Here is an 18,108-nt window from a genome sequence, read left to right as displayed (position 1 = left end):
TAAAAAATAAAAACCCAAGTTAACGTGTATTTTAAATGGGAAATCTTCACACGCTGTGGTCGAGTACATAATGTTAATATTTAGGGCTCAAAGTCTCAGGGAATTTTTTTGGGGGTATTTCCAACAAAATTTCAAGATAGGAGCGAAAAAAAATAGTCGCAAAAAAAGCACCCTAATTTATATGGAATATTTATTTCATTAGAGTGTAACACCCAATAATTCAAGATACGTCATTTCCTCCCAGATAAAAATTCATGAGCTGATTTTTAGTACTCTGCTGTAATTAAGAAAAAAAATCAGCTGGTGGTAAGTCGAGGGAAACCTCGTCAGCTGATGTATTTAATTAGGTGTTAGATGCTTCCACCTAACGCTTGCGTTATAACTTTCAAAGTATCAGCTGACGGTTTTTCCACCGGGATACAGCCAGCTGACATGTATATTTATTCATAGTTGTGTATAAGCTACCATCAGGTAAATTTTTAGTTGAGAAGAAATGACTGAAAGTAAAAATTTTTGTTTCGCGTTCGAGCGATCAGCTGACGTATAATCCACCGTGCAATAGTCAGCTGATTGTTATCTTTCTTTAAGATCTTGGATTAGTGATAATTTAACGTGTTTTCAGGTAGGAGGAAATGACTGAATATATTTTTTTTTCGTGCGTGGGAGGCTATCACCGCTCAACCCACCCACGGAACCGAAGCTGACGCTCACGTAGCTTTATAACACAACACTCTGATGCATTCCTCTAATTATTACTTGAGAGGAAATGATTGACCGAATTTTCACCTGGCTCCCGGACTAAAAGTTAAGCAGCATCGGCATGGGACATTAATTGGACGGGTGACCTCGTAGTAAAATAGTAGTCAACGGATAATAATTTTTTTTTTATTGTTTAATTTTAACGGACATTTATATTGATAAAGACAATAAATCGTAATTAAATTACTTAATTAATAATTTAGAGATATTCTAAATGAGATTCTAAAAATGATTATATTCGTTCATGCATGGTTATATATAATCATATCTATTCATATATAAACAGATCAAGTTATGTATGATCAGACCTGGGCAATTTTCGGATCTGATCATACATAGACAATTATGCATGATCATATATGATTAGACACAATCTTTTTTTATCGGGTGATAATATGTAACTAATAGTTTGAATTAGGTTTTATATTTTTTTATAACTCAATTATTGTCATTTCACTTAAATATAACTTTTGCATAACCAAAAATGTACAGGACAGTCTTAAACAATAAAATTTGGCAAGTTTTGAATAAGCGAAAAACCTACAAATTGAATTAAAAAATAAAAAAGTATGTAAAAAACTTATTACTTCTATTTCTCGGGTTATATTTTTATTCATTGTCATGCAAATTGATGGTGAAAAAATCTAGAAGCTTAATTATTAATGTTTAAGGGTCGCTCAAAAACGTCCAAAAGACAGCACTCGGAAACATTCAAAATTCTTGAGTGAGGTTTAAATATTCAAATCTTGGGCTGAAATTCTCAGCGTAGTCATGATTTCACAATTATAAACTATTGCTGCCACGAGAAAGAAAAAATTTAGAAATAAAAAATTCGAATTTTGATCATTTTTGATATTTTCAAAATTCATGAGCGACCTCTTGAAAATTTTTTATCGAGCTGATTTTTGGAGAGGCTTCTTAAAACATTGTAAGCCACCAAATTTTCGCAAGAGACTCGAAAAAAAAAATAGTCGGTTTTTATGGGTCACCCTAGTGCTCAGTAATAAGTTTGTTGCCCTGAAAATAGAAATAAGAAAAAAATTAAATAGTAAATTACCTTAATTAGAATTGGAAATTATTTCTGCATAATATGTTTAAAACTTTGATTTAACAATAACTGATAACTGATGTATGCACTAATTAAAACCGCATATGAATATAACTATTTGGCTATGTGTTTTTTAATCACTAATTATAAAATTTAACGAATTGAAAAGTTTGTTCAATGATTCAATTCCACTACAGAATAAAATAATCAATAATTGAAGATTTTACGGTTCATGGTGAGAGAAATTAATCATTTATAAAAAATTGTTGTAATTAGCAATTGAAAAACTTATCAATTGAGAAATAATAAGAGAAACTATCATTTATATAGTTTTCAGATTGATTAATGGGCATAAATGAACATTACATAAAATAAAAAATAATTTACAACAAAATATCACAGCTGTGGTGCGGCGGTGGTGCGGCGAATAGAAATTTCTTTAGTTGTCACGGCGGTGGTGCGGCGGTAGTGCAGCGGATAAATCAATTCTTTACTTGTCACAGCGGTGGTGCGGCAATTGTAAAATAATCAGATTTGTTACAGCTGTAGTGCAGCGGTGGTGCGGCGCTCCAAAAGCCGTGCAACGGTGTTGCGGCGGAATTTTGTTTTTACTCGGGTTTTCTATTGTAATTTGAATGAATTAGTTCATCGAAAAAATTTGATATTTATTTTTTCGTTTTATTTTAGGTTTTGAATATTCAGGTGAATCAGTTGTTGACAAAATTCTTTTATGATGATATTATCAAAAACCAGTTCCTAATAATAGTGTTCACCACAAAATCCAATTAAAAAAAATATCTTTGACACCTCTAAATAATCATTATAAAAATCATCGTAGTGTCTGAAAATACAGAAAAATAACCTGTGTTCAGAATAGCCTACTGTGTGGCACGTTATCGTGCCGCACGTTTATCCCTTATTCTATCCCACTTATTTCTGTACACTTATCCGCGTCGAAAAATCATTTATAAGATCTTGAAACTTGAGTTTTGTTGAGAAATATAGATTCTATCATACAATAAAAGTTTATTATTTTTATTTCAGATTTTACCAGAAAAAAAATTAAAATTATTAACACACACGCAGATGATAGGGTTTTCAAGATCTCAAAACAGTAATATGTTAAATAAAAAAGCTATATTCAATGCAACAATTATTATTTTTTTTTTTTTTTTTACTTAGAATTTAAAATTTTCCAAACGAACAATTGAAAAACAAAAAAAATTATTTGTTATTAAACCTTCGATAAACTTTTGCATGTCATTTCATGATTACGGAGTAATATAATTTTTAATTTGCACAACTTATCAAATAAAATCATAGTTTATGTATAACTCATTTTTTTTATTAATTACAAAGATATTGGCGCATAAAAGCTGAAATTAAAAGTTTTAATATTCACTCAATAAATTTGCATTGAAATAAATGAGAATAATAATTATTATCTATTGTAACTTCTGTTTCTATGTTTCTTTATATAATATCGACGATATAATTAGTTATTGAGTTTATGTTTCGACTGTGTTCAAGTATTACATTAGTATGTTTGTGAGTAAAAAAATTGATGAGTTTGCTGCAATAAAATTTTAAATTAAAGGTTGATTATACAGCACTACAACTAAGAATTAAAAGAAAAAAAAATATACGATAACAGATAAATAGACAAGATTTCTTAGTCGATTCTTTATACGTCGTATGTATTGCGATCGAGTGTTCGTAGACAGACTCATATTTCTTTGAGTGCATTATTAAATACTAAACTATAAATATAAATATATATTGAAAATGAAAAATAAATTCATTTCAACACTCGCAGTGGTTTTTTTTGTTACAATTAACTTTTCACGTACTGAGGCTGTAAGTGATATTAATTATTATTTTTAATTAAAATGTAATAATATTAGATAAAAATACTGTAATTAATTATAAAATTGAATTCAATAGCGATTGAATGTAGAGCAAATGAAAGAATTCGGAAAAGCAATTGCCAAAAGTTGTGCCTCTAAAACAGCTCTCAGTAAAGGTATGATATTTATTTAAAAACTAAAGAGTAAAGTAAAGTAAGACATTTTAATCTGCGTGTGTCATTGATTACTCGGGTCGAAGGCGAGGGTGGCAAACACGCGGATCGGGACGTCCTACCCGTGTAAAAAAATTTTTATTCGTAATGAATTTAGATCTAAATTTCATCTCGAAACTCAGATCGTGACACAAATATAACTTTCATAATTAATTTGTTTCAACAACTTTAATCACGACAAGATTATGACTCAGTCAAATTTAAATCTAAGTGATCCGAAGTTTGTTCACTAAATTAATTTTACAGTCGAAACTGATTTACGTGAATCAAGTGCTTATTAGAAGAAGTTTAGTGTTAATTTCCGAATCGATAAATTTGACAAAAGGTTTAATTCAGTAAAAATTCAGGCAAGTTTTTATCGAAGTCGTCCCAAGTCCAATTCAAAGACGTAATAAATTAATTTTATAATTGATACTGATTTACTAGACGAAAAGTTGGAGTTAAGTCATGATGAAAGTTATATTTGTGTTATGATTTGAGTTTCGTCATGAAATTCGGATCTAAATCTATTATGAACGAAAATTTTTTTTATACGGGTACCTTCTTCCGTATGGTGTGTATACAATTTTTCACCAGATCTGCACCTGAAAGTTTAAATTTCTGCATCTGTTTGAGGGAAAAATGACGCATGCGATAAATTTTTATCATTTGTTTTCTCATAAAAGAAATGAACGACTTTCTTCCCTCTAAACAGGGCAGGGATTTAAACTTTCGGCGCAGGTATGGTGAAAAAAAAAATGATGTTTACCTTTCTTGACTTTTTAGTGATTTAGCGCCGATTTCCTAACATACATTCATTACATATTGAATTAATGTAAATCGGCATCGTTCTTTTCTTCTAGAATTACAAGAAGCTCATCGCAATGGAGAATTTCCTGAAGATGAAGCCCTGAAGTGCTATCTCGGTTGCTACTGTAAAATGTCAAAAATAGTAAGAACTTATTAATATTCCTATTTTAATAACCCATACGAAAAAAATATATATCCGGGCAAATCTGGAATATGTCGCATATATGCAACATATATATAAATATATGTCTCATATATGCAAATTTGCCCGGATATATATTTTTTTCGTATGGGAAGAATTAAATAGCAGATAAATAGAAAAGAATTTATTTTTTAGTTTGATAAAGACAATAATATTGATCTAAGTTATGTGTTCAAACAATTGGACGCAATGGTAGAACTACAGTACATAGACAGGATGAAAAATGTTTTTACTACTTGTAAAGCTCAAAGTAAATATATTATAGTTTTATCGCTTTTTACTCGATGATTAATTGACTTATTTATTTAATCCATTACCATTATTATTAACTTGTTTTATTTTCAAACCAGTGACAGCTACTGAGCTTTGTCAATTGGGATATGATTACGCTAAATGTTACCGAAATATGGATGCAGGAGTAAGTTTAATAAATGAACTTTATATTCTCATCGAGTATCTTAATAGAATTAATTGTTATTTTATTTTTATTGCAGGTATATACATTCATATAAATATACTTCTTATGCGTTCATATAAATATACTTCTATTGCACCAGTAATTAGTATATTTATTTCTTTTTATAAAAAATTATAAATAATTGTCTCTTGAATAAATTTTGTTTAGTGAAACTTTTTGTTATGAATTTGATATTTTAACCCTCCGTCCGTCACGCGGTCTCGCCACCCTTCGTTCGTCGCGCCGCGTCGTTCCGCCGCCATGTAGGGTAAGAGCACCAGTGCCCAGCCGTAAACCAGTAGCCAGCCGGTCATATACTTTAACATTGGCTCAAAATATATATAGATATACTTTAACATGAGGTGGCTGGCTACTGGTTTGGGGCTGGGTACTGGTGCTCTTACCCTATTGCACGCCTTGGAAGCGAAGCGGAGAGGTTGTGCTTTATAAACGACCTGTCAAGGTCACACGATTTCCACTCATTAAGGTGTATTTTTTTTTCTATTACTCTTATACATTATGAAAAGCACATCAATATAAAGCTGAAACACTAATGAGTATTCCTAATACTTTTTTTTAATTGTCCAATATGTATTAATGTAAAAAAAAGTTCATTAAAAAAAATTTATCGTGGACGTCCATTAGTCTGTGGTTCAAAAAAACGGGGCGATACGGATATCTCGAGAACGACTTGACGAAACGACTTAATTTTTTTTTCTCAATTTTCAGAATTAAGCAGAGAAGGTTCCTTTCGAAAATCACTACTGTAGGCCTTCTCGGTTTAAAAAAAAAAAAACATTAGGGTTAAAACAGGAAATTTTACATGTAAACAAACACACACCGCCGCCATTTTTCATTAGAAATGTTCTCCTTATATTACTTATTTTTTACTTTTATTACCGTAAATTTACCATGAAAATTTCTGTGAAAAAAGAGCAGGTGATTCAATTTTATTTTTTATTTGTAGATTTAGCTGATAATCATAATGATTTATAAATCGTTTTTCGTGTATTAATATCACAAATAAAAGTATTAAGAGATGGGCATAACGGAGTACCTTCAAAATTTTATTAAAACAATTTTCCTTCTCTTAACTTTTTTTTTTTTTTTTACTTCCCACTAAGAAAATTGTAAATTTTCAAACATTCGGGAAGTTATTGGTTTCGGTCCGATTTACGAAAATCGAATGTTTATCAGATGTCGACGTTTTGAGGTCCTAGGAAGCTATTCTGACTAATTTCACGATGATGTCCGAGTGTACGTACGTACGTATGTACATACTTGTATTTTATGAACGGATGAACCGATTTCAAACTTTAAGGTGTCATTCAATGCGGCTTGTCAATATCTTGAAGCTGAAAGAAAATGGAGCTTGATCGGTGGGGCTCGTTCAGAGATATTCCAAAAATAAAATTTTTTCAAAAGTGTTTTTTTTGGATAACTTTTAATGTGCTCGATGGATTGATTCCAAAATGGACTAGGCTCTAAAACTTTATAAGCTGCGTCGAATGCCACCTCAACCATCAAAATCGGTTCATTCGTTCAAGAGAAACCGTTGACGAAAGAATTTAAAAAAAAATTTTTTTTTGTTTTTTTTTAAATTTCTCAAAAACGGCTGGATACATCAATTTCAAAAGTTAATCAGATTTACAATTTGATAAAACGCGACGATTGCCACCTCAAACATCAAAATCGGTTAATTCGTTCGCGAGATATCGTGGGAGAAAGAAATGCTAAAAAATGTTTTTTTAGAAAACAATAGTATGCAAAAGTATTTTCGAGCTCGAAGATATATATATATATATATATATATATATATATATGTATGTATAGACTTGGAACATGTATGGATAAATATAGTACGTATGTATATAAATTTTTCAACGAATGGTATTTTTGAAGTCTACTAAACCAATTATGATTGGTTATGACAAAATTCCTTGAAAAATCTACCATGAGGACAAATGCAATACCTAGATTTAAAAAAAAATCTACCTAAAATGTATATATTATCCGGAATAAAATCCACATTTTCTAATTTTTTTGATAATGTCCAAACTGTCAGACTATCAAATTATTGAAAGAAAGGTAAATATTAAAGCTTACACGGTAAAATTTCAAGCAACCATAACTTCAAAATTTATCGACCGATTTAGCTCATCTTCAAATTTAATCAAGATAATAACCTATATAATAAGTGTGGAAAGTTTCATTAAAATCCGAGGATAGCTGTGAATGTTATCGTAATGACCAGTATTAATCATAGAGCATACAGGTACGTTTGAAACATCATAAGTGATAACAGAAATACTTTTGAAATATAAAATAGCTGTAAAGTTTACAGGTTATTTTCTTCACAATAAAATACAACTGACGAATATGGATTATAATGGGAAATGCTTAAGTTATTTGGAATGAAAACCATATTTTCAACATTTTTTGATTTCATTAAAAATTTCAAGGCTATCAAATTATTGAAAGAAATAGTCAAAACATAAAGCTTAAGGTCATAAATTAAAGATTATTAGACAGGCTTTCAGATTCTTTTTACAGAAATTGTCTATGAATATTAGTTTTGAAGTTACATAAGTTTTAGCAGTGATTAAAACTGATTTTTACGAAAAATCATGAAAATTTCTAACAGTTATGATTTCAAAACAATTTGAACGATTCAGCCCATCTTTTAACTTGATCAAGGTAATCGCCGATAGAATAAGTGTAAAAAATTTCATTAAAATCCGATAAAAACTGTGGGCGCTATCGTAGTGACAAGACCAGTGATAATCATAGGGATTAGCAGTACATTTGATACATATCATAAATAATTAAAGAAATACTTTTAAAATATAAAATAGCAGTGAAATTTACAGGTTATTTTGTGCACAATAAAATACAACTGACAAAACTGGATTATCATGGGACAATCATAAGTTATGTGGAATGAAAACCATATTTTCAACATTTTTTGATTCCATTAAAATTTTCAAGGCTATCATACTATTGGAAGAAATGGTCAAAATATAAAGTTTAAGGTCATAAATTAAAGCTTTAAAATACTTTTTACAGAAATGATCTATGAGTTTTAGTTCTAAAGTTATATGGACTTTAAAAGTGATTAAAAACGGATTTTTTCGAAAAATCATGAAAATTTCAAACAGCCATAACTTCTAAACTAATCGACCGATTCAGCCTATCTTTGAACTTAACCGTGGTAATTGCACATAAAATAATTGTAGAAAATCGGATAAGAATTGTAGACGCAATCGTGTCCTCAAAAGTCCGTTATATTACATAAATATATATATATATATATATGTGTATATATATATATATATATATCGTGTTTCTAATGCTAAAAGGACATATTTTTAGGCACTTTTTTGGCTTTAGAGAGCCCTCTAAAGCCAAATTCACTTCTTCTTGCCAGTTTCCCCGTTGTAGGATCTGATCGAGCTCCATCCCTTGTTCAAATCTGTGTGAGGCTACCACCGACCTTATTGATCCAGGACTCACGTTGATTTTCAATTCTTTAAAGACCGTCTTTATCCACCCAGCTATAATAGCTCTCGATACTTCCTTGACCTTCGCTCTTGTTGCAAAAAATAATTGATTCAAGCCTGGTCTTGCTTTGCGTCTTTCAGCTGAAATTTTCATCAAGCGCTTCACTCAGAATACTACGTCGAACATCTGCTGTTTTGCTCTCGACAAATTCCATCCCGATTGCCTGAGTCAAACACTGTCCGTCTTTGAGCCGAATTTCGGCCAGAAGGTTACTGAGTTACGATTTGATTCATATCCTTTCGTATCAATGGACAAAAGGGTCAAATCATGGATCCGTCTCCCCGACGCCAACAGCAGCAGGATGGCAGTGTGTCTAGAGACCTGGGAAATACTATCCTGATCTAGTGGGTGTTTCTTTAACCACTCAATCAGATCCTGAATGTTCCACACACTCGATTTTCGCATAGTTTTCGACGCTTCTGTTATTCCGATCGCTTTGAGCATCGGTGGTCTCGAATTCCCTGATGGCAATCAGGACTGTGTAGAGTTCCTTCCGATTCCCGTGCCAATGGATTTGTTCCTGCGTCCACTGACCCGCTCTCATCTGATTGTCCAGATGGAATCCCCATCCTTCTTGTGACGCATCCGTTGTCAGAAATATCGAAGGCTGGTCTCTGAATATTGGGATCGTCCGATGTATGTTGTTTCTCCACCATGCACAGTCTTCCAGAGCTGACTGCGGGACTCCAATTTTCTTCTTTGGTCTGACTTCCGGGAGTTCCAAGCTCGCTTTCTGCAACTCTCTCAAGAACAATCGACCCAGTAAAACTGCCAATGCTGCGAAATTGAGCTGGCCCAGCAACGAAGTTCCGCACTTCCAATTCCATTTTCGTTTCCTCTCTATCTGATTGACAGCTGTCGGAATTCGGTCCTTCTTGTCCTCTGGCAAGATCATTTGATTTTTCTCGGTGTCCCAAATAATCCCCAGAAATTCCAATTTTCTCAATGGTGTGATCACGGATTTTCTGAGGTTCACCTGTCAGCCCAGATACCGATGATAGTTCATTACCAGTTCTACTTGGCTTCGCAGAGCTAGAGGGTCTTGGGTCACTATAAGAAAATCGTCTAGATAAACTAAGATTCTCTTATTCCAAAACTCCAAAAGAAGTTCGCCAGCCAATTGCTGATCTTGGAGAACGCCTGCGGAGCACTCGCCAGACTAAAAGGCAGACACGTCATGTTGTATACTTGGCCTTTGTATGTTAAACATAGAAATTTCTGATGATGCAGAATGATTGGAATGTGGAAGTAAGCTTGGGAGATGTCCAACTTTACCAAGTAATCTCGCCACCTCAGGAAACCGGCAACATGCCACTGGTGTATTAAGCGGAATTTGAACGGGTTCAGGTACTGGTTCAATATTTTCAAATTGAAGATAGGCCTTGCTGATCCGTCCTGCTTTGGAAACAGGAACATTGTGGAAATGAATCCTGTTGTCCACTTGGCTTTTTTTAATACACCTTCTTTTAACAGTTTCTCTACTTCCTGAGTCATTTGTCAAGATTCTGTTGTCCCAAATCACCCTAAAATCTGACTTGATAGCGGTACCGTTACTGGTTTCATTACGAACGGTATGCTGTAGCCTTCCAACATGTCCAAAATGTACTCCGACGCCACCGACCTACGAATTTCTTTAACTGACCCCCCTGGAACGGGCAGTCATAATCTTTTAGAACGATCTCTCTTGCCGGAACTAAATCTTTTCGTGGATTTTCTTGCGTCTTTGGGATTAGGCTTCCGAAAGGACGAGGATGGCACTGATGATGGTTTGAACGATGATTTACTCCTCTGTCGCGAAAGTATCCCGGACTCACTGATGAGCGACCTGGTTTAGGCCTCATTGGCTGATACTCCCCCTCCCTGGGGTTCTTTTGACTAAAGAAAGCAACCTTCTGAACACCACCCCGCTGATCAAGGAACTTCGAAAGAGCTTCCTCATCAAATAAATAAGACTCAGAGGGTGGAATCTCTGCTAACCTAGCAGCAAGGTGTTGGTTTTTGGTTTAAACACCTTTCTTTTGAACTCGATCAATTCTGCAAAGCCTGGCGCAAGTAAAATGGAGCAAGTTGTCCGATATCTCCATAAACGCCGATTCTCCCAAGAAGTTATCCCTGATTTCGTTGTAGGCGTCTGGGTATTTCTGCGGTATTTTTTGCATAATTTTCCTTAACTTCTGTCTTTGTTTTAGCAAGTCGTGGGTGATCGTTCCAGCCATCTCCTCTGCTTTTTTCAGCATCGAACTAGCAAACGATTTTGGAGCTAAGCCTTCCAACTGCCTATTCACCTTCAGACCATCAAACACTGGTGAAGCTTGGAGCTTCTTCTGAACCTCTTTGTAGCGGATCTTGTTCCAATTTTCCGTACCTAATTTCTGGCACGTTATTCCTTGCGCTTTGATCTCCGGCGTCGGCGGCGGTATTGACGGAGTACTCTCCTTGACCACTGGGACCAATGCCAACGCCTCTAAATTCAGCTGTTGTTTCTCAACAACGGGTAATAGAACCGGCGCTTCCCATGCTGAAGATTCAGTAACCATGCTCTCATCTATCTCCTCCTGGCTAACCGATCCCTCTGATTCTGATTCACTGGACTCCACCTGTATATTTTGCTCTCAATCTTATCCAATATAACCTGGAACATATTCTCCATTCTCTCCTCCAAAGCTGCAATCTTTGACCGCTTTGGCGCGCGTTCCTCTGGTGTTGGCGCTTTTCTCTTGCCACCCGGAGCTTCGTTTTCATCTTCCTCTGAGCCTTCCTCATCCCCTCCCAGCAGTTCCGCTGTCTGCTTACGAGATATGAATTATTCTTTTAAAGGTTTCAGAGCATGGAGAAATAATTCTGTCTGGGCTGCTGAACCCCGAACTCTGTTAACTATTGCAGGTGGGCTCATGATCAGGGCCCGACAGAAAGCCCAGTTTAACATGTCGATTTTATAATCTCGATAGAGTTTCTCCGGAAACTCCCGTATGGCTGGATTAAATGCTCTCGCAATTTCCGTCGTGGGAAGAGCAAACCGGACTTTATTGAGGACCTGTGGGTCTATCTCTTTTCCAAAGACTTCGTCTTTTGACAGACTCACGACTTTCCAGTTTCTCCATCCTTCTGGTAGTCACTCCTCCGCCGTAAGCTGCAGTCTGTCCAGTATTTTGTCAAGCTCCTCCGTCGCTGCTGACTCCTCTAACAACTCCTCCATCGTAACAAAAACCCCTGGGGAAAAATTCATCTGGAAAATTCAAATGCATATATTTTAGAAGGTGCATTTTTGCTTCTATGAGCTTGAGATAATGTATCTGCAAGCAAGTGATCTTTTTTTTTTTTTTGATCTGATGACTTTGCCACTAGGTGCAAGATCATTCTTTATTTTACCCGGTAACAGTTCGGAAACAGCTTGTCTTAGAGCCCAGAGGCTGCAGGGATACTCCTCGAGCCGTTGCGGCTGCTATATCAGAGTATTACCTTTGGCCGGCTGCCTTGAGCCGTTACGGCTCCTCAAGCACTTTAACTCGAGCCTTTACGCACGCGGCTGGTATCATAAGTTTATCTGTAACAAATAATACTTCTACCAGACTTACTATTGTTTACAAGTATGGGTTAAAAAACACTCTTCACTCGAACGTTACAACAACGTTTAGACTCATATGCACTACTCGAAAAGTAATAGCGTACTGAGAATTCACGAGTCTTAACGACGCGTGCTACCCGGCACTAGCAAATCGAGGGTGAAAAGGGTAATGACCCCCATCTATCAGGCCTAAAGAGGGGCCAAAAAAGAGCAACTTTGGATGAGTATGTGCGAAAGATGGGGTAGATAATCTCCGACAGGTCAAGCCAAAGGCACAGAACTGAAATGAATTATTTTACCTCAATTACACGCAAGCGGTCTTCTTGCGTTTGCAGATGGCGAGAGGTCCTTTTAGATGTCACCGGATGCCTTGTATTTTTTCGTTTATCATTCGGCTTATCAACTTCACTTTCTGTTGTTCCCTGATCATCAATTTGCTGTTTTTCATTATCGTTATTTTTATCTATAACTTGATTTTTATTTTTGTCTTTGTCTTTGTTTTTACTGTTAGTTTCGTTAGTTGGTACATCTGATTTTCTTTTTTTTGTCTTTGTCTTGTTTTTCTGTTTCATCAGTTATTGTTTTTAATTTTCTTTTTTTTTGTTTTGGTCTCACCGTCGGTAGCATCGCTATTTGACAATTTATTAACCGGATGGCTTTGATCCTGATCTAAAATTTGAATAATAAATTAAATGTTAATTTTATAAATATATTATTGCTTAAAGAAAAACGTGATATTTAATTTAAAACTAGTATAAAAAAAATGTTCTTTTACTTTTCAGCATACTTACTCGATTTTTTCACACGTTTTTCATTTTTATGCGTCATTATAATAAACACAGCTAGTTTTATTTAATATATTTTATATTATTTCTCAAGCGCACTATTTCGGACGTACCTCAGGCGTGTGTCGATGACGACTGAAAACTGAAGCCACTAGCGTCTACTAACCAGAGCTAATGACTGAGTTTGGTTTTTCTTTAAAAGAGGGGGTATGGCTATTGTTATGTTGTTACCGAAGAACACACTCTCAGTGATGGACATACAATTTTTATATCCCTACGGTTAAATTACATAAACAAAAAGTAACCCGTTCAAAAAACGATAGATCTGCGATAGATTGGTTGTAGATCTATCCGAGATCAATAAGAAGTCTACCATCGATCTGTAATAGATCTATGAGAGGTCTATGATCAGCTTCTCTGGGGAGACAACTGCATTTTTTTATTTTTAAGGTAATTATTTACAAGTGGGGTGAACCACATTTTTGGCTATAAAAAATCGAAAAATCAATATTTTCGAATCGTTTTTTTTTTTTTTAAATTGTTCTACTTCACGGCGAATTTAAAAATTCACCATCATAAATTCGAAATTTGTTAGATTTCGATGAGTTTTTCCGATTTTAAAGTAGAAAAAATTCATGGTTTTCGTCATTTTCATCGAAATTTTTGTGGCAACATTTTTTTGAGCTTGCTAGTATTTTTAACTTCCCGCTAAGAAAATTGTAAATTTTCAAAAATTCGGGAAGTTATTGGTTTCGGTCCGATTTACGAAAATCGAATTTCCATCAGATGTCGACGTTTTGAGGTCCTAGGAAGCTATTCTGACTAATTTCAAGATGATGTCCGAGTGTATGTATGTATGTATGTACGTACGTACGTACGTATGTAAATACCTGTATCTTTCGAACGGATGAACCGATTTTGAACTTTAAGGTGCCATTCGACGCGGATTGTCAATATCTTGAAGCCGAGAGAAAATTGAGCTTGATCGGTAGGGCTCGTTCAGAGATATTCCAAAAATAAAGTTTTTTCAAAAATTTTTTTTTTGGATAACTTTTAATGTGCTCGATGGATTCATTCCAAAATGGACTGGGCTCTAGAGCTTTATAAGCCGCGTCGAATGCCACCTCAACCATCAAAATCGCTTCATTCGTTCAAGAGAAACCGTTGTCGAAAGAATTAAAAAAAAAAATTTTTTTTATTTTTCCTGAAATATCTCAAAAACGACTCGATAAATCGAATCAAAAATTTTATCAGCTTTAGAACTTGACAAAACGCGTCGATTGCCGCCTCAACCATCAAAATCGGTTAATTCGTTCGTGAGATATCGTGGGAGAAAGAAATGCTAAAAAATGGTTTTTTACAAAACAATGGCATACATAAGTATTTGCGAGCTCGTAGAGCTCGAAAATGTATTCACAATATTGTTTTCGAGCTCAACGAGCTCGAAAACAGCGGGAAGTTTTGGGGCTGGCCCGCAGGGTCAACTGACAGACCGATTTTTTTTCTTAAAAAACATAAAAAACTGAATATTTTAAGAAAAAAAATTTTTTATGATAGGGCAATTTTTTTTTTTAATGTATTCATTTTTTTATGTACTTTTTGAAAAAAATTAGTGCATTTTTCGAAAACATAATTATTAATTAAATTTCAATGAAAAACTAGTGATATAACATTTTTTTGAACTTTTATTGTATAAAAAATATTTTTATTTTCATTTTTTAAAATCGACATATTTTTTTTCATAAATCCGCCATGAAATAGAACAATTTAAAAAAAAACGATTCGAAAATATTGATTTTTCGATTTTTTATGGCTAAAAATGTGGTTGACCCCACTTCGAAACAATTACCATTTTTAATAAACTGATAGGATGATGATAGTATAATTTAACTTGAATGAAATAATTCGATGAATTTTCATAAAAAAATAGGTTATTTCAAATAACGATCCCATAATTGACCTGTTTTATAGAAACATAAATCAACCGCAAATCTGATACAGCTTTCTAATGGATCAGTTCTAAAGGCATAAGGGCGTATAAAATTTTGTTTTGTCGAATCAGCCAATTTACATCTAGACAAATTTTTTTTCGTTGTAAAATTTTTTTAGACGTCCGATCATAACAGCGACAACATGAGTGAGATCAGTGTTTCTAGATTTTTAAATAAAGAATCATTGTCTGACCAAAAACAAATATTTTTAACTTCCCGCTAAGAAAATTGTAAATTTTCAAAAATTCGGGAAGTTATTGGTTTCGGTCCGATTTACGAAAATCGAATTTCCATCAGATGTCGACGTTTTGAGGTCCTAGGAAGCTATTCTGACTAATTTCAAGATGATGTCCGAGTGTATGTATGTATGTATGTACGTACGTACGTACGTATGTAAATACCTGTATCTTTTGAACGGATGAACCGATTTTGAACTTTAAGGTGTCATTCGACGCGGATTGTCAATATCTTGAAGCCGAGAGAAAACTGAGCTTGATCGGTATGGCTCGTTCAGAGATATTCCAAAAATAAAGTTTTTTCAAAAATGTTTTTTTTTGGATAACTTTTAATGTGCTCGATGCATTAATTCCAAAATGGACTGGGCTCTAGAGCTTTATAAACCGCGTCGAATGCCACCTCAACCATCAAAATCGGTTCATCCGTTCAAGAGAAACCGTTGTCGAAAGAATTAAAAAAAAAAAAAATTTTTTATTTTTCCTGAAATATTTCAAAAACGACTCTATAAATCGAATCCAAAATTTGATCAGCTTTAGAACTTGACAAAACGCGTCGATTGCCGTCTCAACCATCAAAATCGGTGAATTCGTTCGTGAGATATCGTGGGAGAAAGAAATGCTCCAAAATGGTTTTTTACAAAACAATGCCATACAAAAGTATTTGCGAGCTCGAAGAGCTCGAAAATGTATTCACAATAGTGTTTTCGAGCTCAACGATTTCGAATATAGCGGGAAGTTTCGGGGCTGGCCCGCAGGGTCAACTGACAGACCGATTTTTTTTTACGTGCTTAGGATTATTGGGTCCCCGAAAAGAATATGACGATCTTTATGCCCTAATAGCACCTGCAACTTGATACTTTCAACTGATATTTTTTAGATCAATCACAAATCTAAAGTAGAGCTTAAAGAGACCTACGACTGATGTTTATGACTAATTTCCACCAGATCCAGCATAGATATATGACAGCTTTCTGATAGCTCTGTGGTATTATTACTACAGATCTCTAGCAAATCTACTATAGATCTATGATAGCTTTCTGATGGGTCGGTGATAAATTTACCACAGATCTAACAGAAAGCAATCATAGATCTATGGTAGATTTGCTAAAGATCTGTGGTGATCATACCACAGATCTGTCAGAATGCTGTAACAGACCTACTGTGAATCTACTAAAGGCTGCTGGTTAATATACCTCATATCTATCACAAAGCTATCATAGATCTATAGTAGATTTGCTAGAGATCTGCAATATAGTAGATTTGCATAGCTCTATGATCAATTTTCTGAAGATCGATGGTGATCCTACCACAGATCCACCATAGATCTATGGTGGATCTACTGAAGATCGGTAGAGTATACCACGAATCCATCAGATAGCTATCATAGATCTATGGTAAATTTGTTAAAGATCTGGGGTGATCATACCACAGTCCTATCAGAAAGCTATCATAGATCTATAGTAGACTTGCTAAAGTTCTGTAGTAATGGTACCACATATCTATCAGAAAGCTGTCATATATCTATGGTGGATCTGGTAGAAATTAGTCATAAACATTAATCGTAGGTCTCTTTAAGCTCTACCTCAGATTTGTGATTGATCTAACAAATATCAGTTGAAAGTATCGCGTTGCAGGTGCTATTAGGGCATAAAGATCGTCATATTCTTTTCGGGAATCCAATAATCCTAAGCACGGAAAAAAAAATATTTGTTTTTGGTCAGACAATGGTTTTTTATTTAAAAATCTAGAAACACTGATCTTACTCATGTTGTCGCTGTTATGATTTCTCAGATCGGGCGTCTAAAAAAATTTTACAACGAAAAAAAATTTTTCTAGATGTAAATTGGCTGATTCGACAAAGCAAAATTTTATACGCCCTTATGCCTTTATAACTGATCCATTAGAAAGCTGTATCAGATTCGCGGTTGATTTATGTTTCTATAAAACAGGTCAATTATGGGATCGTTATTTGAAATAACCTAATTTTTTATGAAAATTCATCGAATTATTTCATTCGAGTTAATTTATACTATCATCATCCTATCAGTTTATTAAAAATAAAAAAATACAGCTGTCTCCCCAGAGAAGTTGATCATAGACCTCTCATAGATCTATCACAGATCGATGGTAGACTTCTCATTGATCTCGGATAGATCTACAACCAATCTATCGCAGATCTATCATTTTTTGTACGGGAAGCTCTTAGTAATCTGAGTAAATATATATATGTCGGAGATGAAAGAATAAAATGGGGTTTTCCAATGGGACGGGAAATTTCCAACAGTCAAGACTTGTTTTTACAATAACAATTAAATAAAATTTAAGCTCTAGTTGTTTACAACTTAAGTAGAGTATGTACATTGCGGGAGGCTTAGGCTCGCTGTGACATCTGTTCACCAAACGTAGCCACGGTCACAGGATGGGTATAGTAAGACACAGAGGACAAGGTAGTAAGATAATGTGATTGTTGTCCTTCTTTGAATATTTTGACTAAAAGGTTTTTTATGAAGCGTACAGAATTTTTGGACTAGTTGAGTCGGTCAGTTCTGATTGAGCATTCGTTGTGCGAGTTCAAGTTGTCCTGTCGACCGTGGATTCGTTCTCGAGCCTAGTTTGCCGTAGTATTTGTAAATTA

At 34.4% G+C, this 18,108-nt stretch overlaps 2 protein-coding genes across 2 annotated transcripts; one reads left to right on the top strand and one right to left on the bottom strand.

Moving 5' to 3' along the window:
• The first annotated feature begins 3,484 nt into the window (after positions 1-3,484).
• On the top strand, positions 3,485-5,508 carry LOC130669837 (general odorant-binding protein 19a-like). The gene is made up of 6 exons (XM_057472945.1): positions 3,485-3,664; positions 3,752-3,830; positions 4,730-4,818; positions 5,014-5,128; positions 5,229-5,296; positions 5,373-5,508. Exons 1-6 carry the CDS (start codon positions 3,593-3,595, stop codon positions 5,388-5,390), a joined length of 441 nt encoding a protein of 146 aa, XP_057328928.1. The 5' UTR covers positions 3,485-3,592; the 3' UTR covers positions 5,391-5,508.
• Positions 5,509-11,441: 5,933 nt separating this feature from the next.
• On the bottom strand, positions 11,442-13,033 carry LOC130670063 (MATH and LRR domain-containing protein PFE0570w-like). The gene is made up of 2 exons (XM_057473239.1): positions 12,761-13,033; positions 11,442-11,681 (listed from the first exon to the last, which is right to left on the bottom strand). Exons 1-2 carry the CDS (start codon positions 13,031-13,033, stop codon positions 11,442-11,444), a joined length of 513 nt encoding a protein of 170 aa, XP_057329222.1.
• Positions 13,034-18,108: the final 5,075 nt, after the last annotated feature.

Source organism: Microplitis mediator, chromosome 6 (genome assembly GCF_029852145.1).
Source record: "Microplitis mediator isolate UGA2020A chromosome 6, iyMicMedi2.1, whole genome shotgun sequence".
Taxonomy (NCBI): Eukaryota; Metazoa; Arthropoda; class Insecta; order Hymenoptera; family Braconidae; genus Microplitis; species Microplitis mediator.
The sequence above is the reverse complement of the archived record's forward strand: the minus strand, read 5'-3'. Positions and strand labels throughout refer to the sequence as shown.